Source organism: Hippoglossus hippoglossus, chromosome 4 (genome assembly GCF_009819705.1).
Source record: "Hippoglossus hippoglossus isolate fHipHip1 chromosome 4, fHipHip1.pri, whole genome shotgun sequence".
In the NCBI taxonomy this organism is placed as follows: Eukaryota; Metazoa; Chordata; class Actinopteri; order Pleuronectiformes; family Pleuronectidae; genus Hippoglossus; species Hippoglossus hippoglossus.
The window spans coordinates 7,937,885-7,950,537 of record NC_047154.1 but is presented as its reverse complement, the minus strand read 5'-3'; the positions used below and the strand labels follow the sequence as shown (position 1 = coordinate 7,950,537).

Genomic DNA, 12,653 nt, shown 5'->3' with positions numbered 1-12,653 from the left:
CCTTTTCCGCAAATATTTCAGCTAATCACGATTTATTTCATTTGTCACATGTCTTGAAAATGACATTGTGGTTGAGACGCACAGGTCTGGAGAAGCATGCAAAACGTACTCAGTCTCAAAGGTACATACAAGCATATGTAACTGGTCTAAATGGGTTGAGAAAGAAGAGATCTACCTGAATGAGGAGCACCCACGTAAAGGTGTCGTCAGCGGCCTTATCTGCCCATTGTGCTCATTTCACCTCCCTCTGTTCTGACTTCTGCACAGCTGCTGTTGAATGTCTCTTTATCTCTCTTGCTGTGTCCCTTTCTCTGATGATTGCTCAAATGATTATGTGAATGCCAGGAAGCTGCTCCGTCTCGTCTGTGCTTACCGCCTACACTTTCTACTCCGCCAGCCTAACTCCCCGCCTCTTCCCTCTCCTGTGTCTTCTCCCCTCTGCTCCTCTCATCTCCCCCCTGTGTGATCTCTCTCTCTCCCCTCTTTTCTGCCGCCGCTCACCTGCAGACGATACTGGAGGAGGATCTGGAGGACCCGGTGTACCAGGTAACTTTTCTGACCAATCACATTGCTTCTGTCAACTTGCTTCATTTCTTGTCCGTCAGCTTGCTCCTCTCTGTGTGCACTGTGGGGAGACAGCCCCTGTGTGGTTACAGTGTGGTGACAGCACAACGTGATGCAGTTTGGAGGTTCAGACGTCCACAGATGTGTATATGGAGTCACTGGGATTATGGGATGGGACTGTAGCCGTGCGTCTGTGTGCATGTCTGCCAGTAGGGGTGCATGATCAGCTGAAAGATGTGTTACTTTTCTCAGCCACTGTTGGAAGTTTTTGCTGCTTAAATTTTCCTCCATGTGTCACCAGGATCTAGTCTTCAGCTGCTTGTTAATGAGAACTTCTTCACACTGCTGTCTGATGAATGACCTTTTTACGACACTTTTCTCTTAATTTCTTTATCTTCCAATTTCTCTCCTGCTTCTCGTTTTCCTCTCATCCCTCTGCTGCTGACGTTGTAGTACATTGTGTTTGAGGCGGGACACGAGCCCATCCGTGACCAATCGGAAGAGGGCATTTATCAGGTATTCACAGGCTTGTCTTGTCTGCTTGTGTCCGAGTTGTGTCGTCCTCATCTTGTAGTCAGCGTTGAACTGCGGCTACTGACAGGAGCTCCTCTGAGCAGATTAAATCTTTCACCTGCTGATCAATAGATACCAGATACATCCGTCCTTAATGGGACAAACATACTGTGGCCTGCTCTTAAATATAATAGCTTCAGTTTTCACATGTAGAAAATAAGTACAAGAAATTAAAGACAGACAGAATTTGAGCTAACCAGCCAACACTCTCTGGAGGGAAGCTAAAGCTATTTGCCCCAGAGAGAAGAGGCTTTCTCTGGGTGCACTCCTCAGAGACGTGGGTATAGACCTCTGAGGGATGAAGAGGGGGAGGGTGCGGTGCATGTGGAGGGGATGTGGAGGTTATTCCCGTCCTGTTTGGAAGGCGGACCCCTCCTCTTTTTCTCGCCTCCCCTCCCTCTTTTCTTTCCCGAGGAGATGAAAGAAAGCGGGGGGAAAGAAAGATTAATCACCAGCCTCGCGTTTGATCTTTAAATAAAATGGATTGAAAATAGAAAAAGAGTGCTGGCGCGTGCACAAACATACACAAACAGAGAGAGGCACACACCCACACACACACATACACATACAAACACCCCCCCCTACCACACACACACACATATCAGACGTAAGAAACGTGAGTCTCAGCCAGCCCCCAGCCACTGAGGAGCTAACGTATGAATAAAGATGGAAGCCTCTAGAAATAAACATGTGAAAGAAGTAAACAAGGCACGGAGAGGAGAGGAGGAGGAAGAATGGGACAGACTGTGCTCGACAGATACCCACATTCTTCACCGGTGCCGTTTTTTCATTTACCACACACTCTGATTAGGGCAATCCATCTAGGAGAGAATAAAACTTTATCTCACACATTGTGTCACTTAAGGAGAAACAAAACCATAGGAATCCCACGATTTCATATTTATCAGCGTCCTGCTATCGCTTCTCGCTGCTTCTTCTCATTGCAAACACTGTCAAAATCTATCTGGCTGCGTGACATAGATATTACATGTCTCCATGTGTGTGACAATCTGAGTTATTACATGTCTGTGGGTGTGATAAGCAGCCTTATCCATTCTTTATTAGGCAGAAAGCAAGGAAGGTGCAGGCCGGTAGTTTACTGATCTGTCTTGTAGATGAGTCTTTACTTTACAGATTTTAATTCAGATTATTCCTGCACACACACACACGCACATTCACTCACACTCTGCTCATGATGGATTTGATTCCTGAAGAGCCCTGTTCCAGAGCTGCATCCAGTCTGTCACAGTGTCGTGCGTTTCACTGCTTGATTAATCCAGAGGTAACAGGCTTTTCTCGGCTGCCCTGACTTTATTGGACGATTGTTTAGGTTCCCACCAGTCAGCAGAAGGAAGGGGTCTATGACGTCCCAAAGCGACACCCAGTGAGTGACCGTGTGTTTGCCCGTGTGTCCCGACGTCCTCCTCAGCCTGCCTCCCCCTCTCAGATAAACCTCTCAGCTGCCCCACTCGAGTTTAAAGCATTCTTCTTTTCGGTGCCCTCTCTCCTCTTGAGAGCTGCGAGAAGCCCTAATTTTGCAGCGATTCCACTTCCTGTTAACGTATCTCCCACACAGTGATCCAGTGTGTTTGTAATGTTTCCCTGAGAGGTTTGCTGGGACCCAGTGCTCTTTGTGCAGTGTGCTGTGCTACTCCTCTGCTTGTGCTGTAGCTGTGGTGGCTGGTGCCCTTCTCCTCATGCTCCGTGGTGCCTGCTCCTTGCATATAGTTAACTGGGATACTGTATTTGTGTGTTTGGACTTGTGTGTGTGTCATGTCTGTTTACGCAGTGAAGCATGCCAGGCTGTGGTTTGCCCATGTTGAATCCAGTAAAAACCTGCATGACATTATCCCAGACTGCGTTAAGACACATTTTTTCACTCTCATATCTTCCTTTTAATGGATGTAAGTTATACGACTGACTATAAATGTGCATGGCCTCATGTTTTTGAATTTATACCTCCGGATGTTTAACAGGTTTTCACCCCGTTCATGCATATATGTGAGTCTTTGCAGGGGAACTCTATGTGTGTTTGGTCCTTGTGCGTGTGTGTAGTTGTGTAGGGTTGTGTGTGTGTGTGTATCCTTAAGCTCCTGTTATTGGCTTGCACTGCCAGTGGTTATAATGAAAGATGACCTTGACCACTGTCAGGCTGCACTATAACTCAGCTGCTCTTTATCCGCCTATAAAGATGCTATTTATATTGCTGCCTGATTTAATCTGCTAAAATCTTCACACTCACAATAACCAGGCTGCCGTCCCGTGTTTCTGTGTCAACACTTCACCTCATATTGCTGCTCTGTGGCTCTTCCCTCGGTCCAACCAGAGCCCACTACCTCTGTGTGTGTTCTGCTAAAACCAGACTCCCCCTTGTCTCCACTGGTAGTCAGAATCCTGCTCTATAAATTTTGGTAGACTGAGAATCAGTGTCACAGTTTCCTGGCTGTATATTATCCCCATCTTTGGTAAGAAGCTTACAGGCACCATAGTATTTTCTGTTCTCTCCTCACCCAGCCCACAACACATGCTGCTATTTGAATTGCTTTTGTGTTGGCCGGTGTCTGAACGTGAACAAATCCAATATTTCTCTCTTGTTGTGCAACCAATTGGACCAGTCATCCATTCTGGTTTAAATACAGCGGATTCAAGTCTTTTCAGCTTCCCAGTCACTCAGCCAGAGGGAGTAAATATAACCCTGGATCAGAGAAATATAAATGGATAAGAGACAGTGACGATTATTTTTGTGTGTTAGACAGCCTGTGTTGTAATTCGAAGATAATTTAATGTACTTTCAAGATAAATCCAGACTCACAGAGGACAGAAAGCTGCTGCTGTGCTGCTCTCTATGGGCTGAATCACGTCACACCAGCTCAAATGTCAAAATACTGCATCCACAGTAAATTGTAAATTTAAGTAGCCTCCTGATGTTCACATGAGCCTCAAGGAGAAACGGGGGAATTTATGATAACTGTAATATCTTCCATTTAGTGGAAACAACTACAGCACAGTGTTACTGTTGCTGGCAGTACACTTTTAAATAAACTCCAATAATATCTATTATTTTATCTTAATGATAAATGAGACATGGATCTACATAATGACTAGGATTAATATGATCCATTTCACAAATCTAAAGTCTGATATTACTGTATATTTGAAGTGACTGCAGGGCTTGCATTTGATTTCACTACCTTAAAATAATCTGAGAACACTTTGCAATCTGATGTTTCCTCATTCTTCCTTTTCTGCCAACACAGTGTGGAGGCTGCAGTTGCCCCTGCTGTGACTGTGACCACAAGCTGCATCCCTTTTCTGACAATTGTTATTTAGGTTGGATTTACTGTTTATTGCATTGGCAGGAGAGGTTCATTGCCCTGTCAGCAGAGGGATTGACAGTGGACAGTAGCTCAGATGAGATCACTGCTGCAAGCACACACACACCCACACACACACACACACACACACACACATACATACCACACACACACACATTACACCTCAGATGAAATGATACCACTGGCAGAAATGTGACCTCCTGGCAGCAATTTCTTCTCCTCACACACAATTTCAATCTACTGACTTCTTGACTCTTTAAAAACTGAGAGATTGTGTTGAATCAACGGACTCCCTCGCTTCCTTTACTCATGTAAAGGTCAGCATATTAGTAGCAGCCAGACAAACACATCAACTCTGCTCAAACACTGGTTTAGATATGATATGATGTGATGTCTAAATGTATATAAATTGGCCAAGCTTCTAGTTTAAATAATGGTTGTGTAAAAACAGCCTTCTAAGAGTGTGTGTGTGTGTGTGTGTGGTTGTTCATGTCTGAGTGGGTGAGAGAATGCAAGAGATTGACTGACATGTCACACAGTGTTGTGTTTTGTTCTGAGCTGCGAGTTTGTGTGTGTGTGTGTTTGCATGTGACAGGTGGGCTGTGTTTTTGGCGTGTGCCCGCGTGAGCAGTCACACGGCAGGAGGTCAGCAGGGTGGCGTTAATTAAAGGGGCTGCGTTAATTGTATGCAGAACACATGTGCACAGGTACTTACCGTTTCCCTGGAGATGGCTAATTGATAGGTGGCGGCAGCACTGATAAAGATGAAGGGTCGGCCCGAAGAGATGGCGAGAGCATTTAATGGGCACGCAGGGATAATTGGCAGGGCAAGAGAGAAAGGGGTGGACGGAGAGGGAGAGTGAAGGAAGGAAACAAGAGGAATGGGCTGCAGCAGAGTGGGGCAGTGAGCAGGTGTAGGTGCCGTGTGTTTCAATCCAACTGTCAGATAGATTTAAATACTCCAGAAATAATATCCAGATTGAAATAAACCGTTATGAGTTCATATTTCCAGAAGAAGATCAAATCATCTGGTAGAAAAATGGCCAGTATATCCAGAACTGATTAGTATTGGGCAAGCTGTTATTGTTCTTCACTTTCACCTAATGACGGCCATACGTCATGCTTTCATCCAAAGAAAAGAATGTACTCAGCAATAATGTAGTGTACCAAACGCTCTTGCTTTGCCAGAGCAACTTGCACATTATGTTTCTAGTGACACCACAGGAGAAAGCTCTGGCACGAACCATCATCATTCTGCTGTAGCTGAAAGAAGTTTTCTTTTCTCATACAGTTCATGAGGATTTATGCACACGTGTCAGGAATGGGTGAAAAAAATGCCAGCATATTCAATTGAAATAATTTAATGGCACAAAGGCGTACGAAAAGACATCACTTGTTAGTAAGTTAAATTCATTGGTAATTAAAGCCCTCAAAAAGCCAATTAATTTGGCAGAGAATAATAAGAATAATCCTTACAATTTCAATAGGGCCTCCCACCGTCGGTGCTCGGGCCCTAATAATAAAACCTATCATGTCATTATTTAGTGTTGAAAGGATCAGGATCCAGCTTGTGAGGACAGAGGATGGAGAACAGCAGTTTGTTCCTATAATGTCACATATTCCTTACCTTCACTCCAACACTGGGTTGGATAATGCAGCTCTGCTTTCTGTATCTGCCTCTCCGTTTGTCTTACACTGTGCTTCCTGACACAAGGGGAACAGGCTTTACAGAAACACAAAGGAGGTTTAAACCCCAGCTCAGTGCTGTAGTTTACGCTAAAGGTAGGGATGAGCTTTAAACCTATTTAAATCTTCACTTGGTCTCTTAGTCTGGAGACAAGAACCTTGCTCTGTGTCGGAGTGTGTGTGTGTGTGTGTCTGTGTGTGTCTGTGTATGAGTGTGTGTGTGTGTCCTGACTAAGATCACCTGCAGACCTCTTCAATTAGCCTCACGTCATCTCACTCCCTTCTGCTGCCTCATTCTTCCTCTTGAGTGTGTGCAAACTGACTAACCTGATTGTGTGTGTGTGTGTGAGCGCATTCTCATCCCACCTGCCATCTAACACTGGGGTTGCGATTGCAGAACGGACATCAAAACACCCCCCACCACCACCATCATCAGCACCATCATGTCCATGATCAGCCCCTCCAACAAGAACAAACTGAGCAGCAGCAGCAGCAGCAGGCAGTGGCAGATCTGATAGACTTAGACCTGGGGATATTGACTCAGGTAAGGAGCCATATACCAACATACAGCAGAGCACTCTTCTATCTTTGTTTTCCTGTTTTTAGTGTTTTTTAAGGAGGAACATATTGTCGTCAACGTTACCCATCAGCCCGAATAAACTGGTTTATCCTCAGATGATCCCCTGTCTCACGTCCTGCTCTGTCACTGCACCACTTTTTTTTGTTCTTCTCTAGTTGTAAGTCACCCCGAATCTTGACCCACAGCATTTATGAATAAAACATGCAACCTTGCTGTTGCCATGGTAACCAGGTTGAGCGAGGAGTTGAGTCTGGCACTGTATGTACGGGTGCACCTGCGTGTCCACACCTGCCTGTGCGTGTGTGAAGTTGTACAATCGAGAGAGAAAAAAACAGTCCACTAGCTCAGAGCGTAGGTCCTTTAAAGTCAGACACAAAGGTCAGAGCGGCTGTCAGAGAAGTGTGGCGGTGGGTGGGGAGCAGACAGTGGTGGTCATCTCACCTGCAGACCCGCTCGCCGAGGCCTTCCACGCACACGGCACATTAATAAAGCATTCATAACACTCTGGTAATCACAGCAACCTGACCCCCTCACCCCGTTACCACACACGTAAAGAATATTGAGTCAAGTGAACAGAAAGTGGACAGAAAGTCTATAATCGTCCAGCTTCCTGTGCTGCTCGAACACGCGCTCCGGTGGCATTTTTTCCTGTGCCGGTGATTTCTGTTTGAAGAACATTAGCAACGCCTCTGCGGTATTGAATCTTCAGTCACATTCAGTAACAACTAGAGGGAATTTACTGTGTTTTAGGTTAAGAGGAGTGTTTGTTAAAATGTGTTTCGTGAATTCACTCCCATGTACTTCCTGTTATCAGTCCCTGTGGATGCACCGTTTTGCGTATCTTTTAGTATCAAGCTTATCGTCTTGTTGAGTTGATGTTATCTTCTATGCTAGACTCTGCAGCAACAACAGTCCACATCACAGCCTCCTTCCCCTCTTCTCCCCCTCCTCTCTTAGCCTAGCATACCCATCCAGATCCATGACGGTGAAACACCATGCTCACTGATCCATTTTCTGATATATGCAGAAAGTATTTTGTGGTCTATGTGTGACCTACGTGAGCGAACAAGAGGGAAGATATTCTAAGAACATTCATTATCTCTAAAGAAATTATCCGCATCTATGATTTATGCAAATCTCGGACCATGTATTCAAGGCTTAAATTCCTTTATCGACTAAAAATAGTTCCCTTCTCTTGCCACTGGCCTAAAGATATTATTAATGTGCAAAAAGGGAGTGATACTAAGAGGAGGATCACGGGGAGACTGTGTAAAAAGGGGCAAAGAACGATACAGAACAAATTCAGATCAAATAGAATGGCTGCCGTCTTTGATAGCTATTCCCTCTGAGGCACAGCAGACATCTTCTACAAGAGGGAAACATTAATGACTTGTCCAGAAGAAGACAGCTGTACAGTAATGATGCGGGGGGGGGGGGGGGTATTTAGATGAGCTGCTGGAAAGCACCTTTATCTGGAGCAGATGACAAAGGCTGTGATAACTCTTGGTAGGTATGTCATCATTGTCAATCATTCCATCTCATTATTCCATCTCTCCCCACCCCCTCTGTAACCTCCTCTGTGTTGCTGCCACAGTGCTCAGGTAGGTGCCACAAACTTTACGAGCCTTTGCGTGTTGCATGCAGTGTGTGATGCATGTTGCACTGGACTGGGAACTGCTTCAGATGATGTATATACTCTCACAGCATTGTTCTTGTACCTGACTGCTATTGTGTGCTTTTCTCTGATTCTCAGAATATCAACCAGTTAGAGATTTTCGGAGACATGTCCACACCTCCTGACATCACCTCTCCGTCGGTGAGCAGCTGTCATACACGCACGCAGTTTGTGATTTACATCTTAGAAAAGCCCAAAAGCATTTCCACTGAGCTGCCTCTGTTGTTTTTCCCTTAACCCCCGACCTCCAATCGCAACCCACACAGACTCCCGCCTCTCCAGCCAACACCCTTGACCGTTCGCTGGGTCTGCAGCCTCCCACGGAACTGTTTGCTCCCTTCAATCCTGCGTCTGTGCCCTCAGGTAAGACCTTGTTCACTTAATGCTATAATATACCACTGGTACAAGCAAAGAGAAACAAACACAGCGGGAAAGAGAGGAGAGGAGAGAAGAGGGGGATGAGATGAATAGAGGGAAATAGAATAGAATGCAGATGAGGGGAGGTGAAAGAGGAGAAAGGTGGTGTTGGTTCTGTGTTGAATATGAAATGCGTCATTAGCCGTCTCGGATGCTGCTGACTTACCGGTTGCTGCTGACGTGACAGAGGTGGTCAGAAGGAAGTAAAAACACAAGCTGAGACTGTACTGAAGACTCCTTGGTATGCACATGGGATTCATGTGGTGTGTACTTTATACTTCTTTACCACTATCTCCTCCTGTCCCTGCGTATGTCAGTGTAACAGGGAAGCTGAAGTTAAATGTCCACTTCCTCTGCTGTAGGTAACAAGTGGAGACCAGAAACGGGAGAACAGCAAGTGTGTAATAGCATAAGCTTCTCCTGACGGTATTGGGTGATTTTAATGAGTGTGTGTTAAGCTCTGCCTTTTCATAATGACTCTTCCTCATTCTGGAGGTGATTAAGAAAGTTCACCATGACTATTAAGAGACACCAGAGTAGCTGCAGGCAGAAGTAGGGCAGCACTCTCTGGTGATGCATGATTATCTGTGTGTGCGTGTTTATGTGCGGAAGAAAAGCAGTGGTGAACATATGCACCGTGGGTAAGTTAATCACTTCCTCTTCGTTCTAATCTCTTACCATTCACCACCAGGTTATGTGACGATGGGAGCGGTACCCCCCGGCCACTGGTCCCAGCAGGCATTCGCTGCCCAGACGCCGCTGGCCTTCGGGGTCCAGTCTCCGCTAGGCCCAATGGCCCAGGTCCTGCCAGGCGGCCAGCCTCTTATCTGGGGCCAGGCCAATATCTTCCCTGCCACCCAGCAGCAGTGGGCAGCCATGGCAGCCGGAGCCTTCTCCCCTACAGCCTACCTCCCTGCCCAGCCTGTGGGCACCCTGCCCGCCGCCATGTTCCAGACTCTCACCCCCGTCACGACTGTGACTCCAGCCGGCGAGAGCCATTCAGGCGCTGGAGCGAGCGCTTCAGCTGCTTCCCCTTCAGCGTCGTCGAGTCCGCAGCATGGGGAGAGGGGGAAGAAGATTGGCAAGGAAATGTTCAAGGTGGGGGGAGATGATGGATGAAGAACTCTGATGGGAACAGATTTATGATGTCTACTGAGAATTTTACACCTTTATGATGCAAAAACATGCAAATTAGTAGCAAAATTGCAAATTATAACATCAATCAGAGAAACTAGGACCTGGGTTTAGCTTGTTTTTTTGTTACTTTGAGCATTATATGTCTTCATTAGTTGGCCAACAGTAGAGAAATGACAGGGAATGAGGGGAGATAGATGGGAAACAATAAGTAGCAGAGGTCCTCAAACTGTTGTGAACTGGTAACCTAGACGTGGTCAACACCTGAACTCTGCTGTCTTACTGTTTGGTTTACTTACTGAGACTGTTGACACAGACTGAGACAGAAAATATTGAGACGTGATAAAGACAAGATGCACTTCAGCTCAGATTTTAGCGAAGATCATGTGATCACATGTGTACCTGTGGGGTCTCCCATTGAAAATAATGATAGCAGTGAGTCAAACAGTTGACCCGACTAACCTCTGCATCTTCCTCCAGGACTTTCAGCTGGCGAAGCCTCCGGCCATGCCGTCAAAGAGGGCTGAACAGCCCAGCTTAGCAGGGACCTCAGATGCATTCAGCAGTTACTTCAGCCGTGTGGGCACTGCCCAGGACACGGACGACTGTGACGACTTTGACATTTCCCACATGAATCTGACACCGGTCACCTCCACAACACCATCCACCAACTCGCGTAAGCAAATCATTTCATGTCTGTCTTCGGTTCGTGTTCTCACCAATCACCATGCTCCGTGTATCTACGTGTGACTCAACTTCTCCTCCCACACAGCGCCCACCCCAGCTCCCAGGCAGAGCCCTCCCTCCAAGTCCTCCCATGTCAGTGACCCCCCCACCGACGCCACGGACCCCCCCACAGACGACTCATTTGGGGAAGCAGAGGGCAGCCCTATTCGCAGTGGAGAGGAGGATGCTGTAAGTGTGTGTGTGCGTATGTGTGGAGAGTTAGTCAAGTGTGTGTTCCTTTAATAACTCACTCCTTATGCTGCTATAACCTGCAGAGCAAGTAGAGATTTCCTGATAAATAGCCTTTGTCGCGGTGTTGGCGGGCCAGGTAATCACTCTGGCTGATTAGGGGGCCGATGCAGCTGTGTCCCTCTGTGTGTGTTAGTGTGTGTTAGTGCATGTGGGAGTGTGCACAAGTGTGTTGCTGTGTGAACATGAGAAGTTGAGTGCTAGCGGGAGTATGTGGTTGGGTGTGTTTTGTGTGCATGCATGGTCAACACAGCGTTAAATGAACTGGTGGAGTTGTCAGGGACATCATTAAGCTGTTATTAATACCAGCCAGGTAGCGTCCATACATCACTACTTCTATATGGACACACTCATCTCTGGTGAGATAGAGGAGGTCTGCCGCCCCCAATTCTTCTTCCAGCAGCAATTCATATTTATTTTACCAGCAGCAGCACCTCAACCTGGGAGAAGGAAAGAGAAATTAAGGAGAGATGAGGAGATTAAGAGAGATTTTTAGGCGTAGGAGGAGAAATTCCCTTTGCCTTTGACCAAAGTCCTTGTAGGATGGTTGACCTTCAACGAAACAAGACTTCTCGTACTTTCCCTTCCATCGTTCTTTCTGCCTCTCTCTTTCTCTCTTTTTTGTGTTCTTTTCATGCTTGTCTCTCTCTTCTCTTCTGCTCTCAGGCGTGAAACATTAGTTTTGTGCCTCCAATCTCGCTGTTATTGAAAAAATTGAGAACTTTCGCACTGCTGAAAATGTCACCAGGCCCGAATAACACACGGAGGCTTTACACAACTCAGAGTAATGTGCAGTGGTGGCGGCGGAGTGTGTGTATGAGTGAGTGAGGCGAAAAGGTTGCAAAGAAAGACAGAAAGACAGAGCGTGGGCAGGAAAACGGCTTCCTGCTCTCTGTGGGACGAGCTGTAAAAAGCAAAAGGGTTTTAAGAAAAAGCAGCAGATCAATAGGACGAACTCCACTGAGACATTCATAATAGGCCACTGTAAATGACTGCTTGCATATGTGTGAGTGTGTGCCTTAGAGTTGATGTTTGATGATAGAGATGTTTTTGTGTATCTGCAAATGTGTTTCTGAGAGGAGACGGGTTGTGTCGCTCACTGAAAATGTCCTTATTTCTCCTTCAGAGTATTGACTCTTTCCTGCTTCCTGTGTACGTCTGCTCTTGTAGTCTTAACTGATCCTGCAATCCTTCTTTTAGATTTATTCTTCTCTTTTCTACTTTCTGCACCCTCCTTCTTTCCTTCTCTTACACTCCATCAACCTTCCCCTGCACCCTCTCCTCCTCCTCCTCCTTCCTCCCCTCTCTAGGCGTGTGGTTCTGGGTCGCCCTGCCCCAGTGAAACAGCAGATCCCAGCCCAGACCAGGCCAGTCCAGAGGCTGGGAGCTAGATAGAGGAAGGGCAGGGTAGGTATCAATGCTTTCTCCCCACTAACGTCTCCTCCGTCACTTCCCTGCCTTTATCTGTTCTTCTAGTTGACTCCCACTTGTATCAACCTGTCTGAAATCTCTGCATATTTGTTCATCTTTTTCGTCGTCTGCTGGTTGTCTGTTGCATCTCTGATCATATTTCACAGTTTTCATTTTTCCCTCAGCTGTCACGTATGCGCAAAGTTTTTTTGCTGGGTTCAAATGGTTTGTCGAGTATGATCGTGCATGCATGAGTATTTCATTTTGTGTGTTGGTAGTTTTTGTCACAGCATCACCTGGAGTT

At 46.3% G+C, this 12,653-nt stretch overlaps 1 protein-coding gene across 13 annotated transcripts in view; it reads left to right on the top strand.

Moving 5' to 3' along the window:
* dab1a (DAB adaptor protein 1a) overlaps nucleotides 1-12,653 on the top strand; it is a 239,200-nt gene that overhangs the window by 221,063 nt on the left and 5,484 nt on the right. For 3 of the 13 annotated variants that reach the window (XM_034583814.1, XM_034583813.1, XM_034583812.1), the window contains 10 exons: nucleotides 508-546; nucleotides 1,018-1,080; nucleotides 2,468-2,521; nucleotides 6,556-6,691; nucleotides 8,490-8,554; nucleotides 8,680-8,776; nucleotides 9,522-9,928; nucleotides 10,445-10,640; nucleotides 10,737-10,879; nucleotides 12,250-12,346. In XM_034583814.1, the coding sequence (XP_034439705.1) occupies nucleotides 508-546; nucleotides 1,018-1,080; nucleotides 2,468-2,521; nucleotides 6,556-6,691; nucleotides 8,490-8,554; nucleotides 8,680-8,776; nucleotides 9,522-9,928; nucleotides 10,445-10,640; nucleotides 10,737-10,879; nucleotides 12,250-12,330 (1,281 nt within the window). In that variant the 3' untranslated portion in view covers nucleotides 12,331-12,346. The remainder of the gene's footprint in view (nucleotides 1-507; nucleotides 547-1,017; nucleotides 1,081-2,467; nucleotides 2,522-6,555; nucleotides 6,692-8,489; nucleotides 8,555-8,679; nucleotides 8,777-9,521; nucleotides 9,929-10,444; nucleotides 10,641-10,736; nucleotides 10,880-12,249; nucleotides 12,347-12,653) is intronic. The other 10 variants (XM_034583815.1, XM_034583816.1, XM_034583819.1 and 7 more) reach the window with 10 other exon arrangements.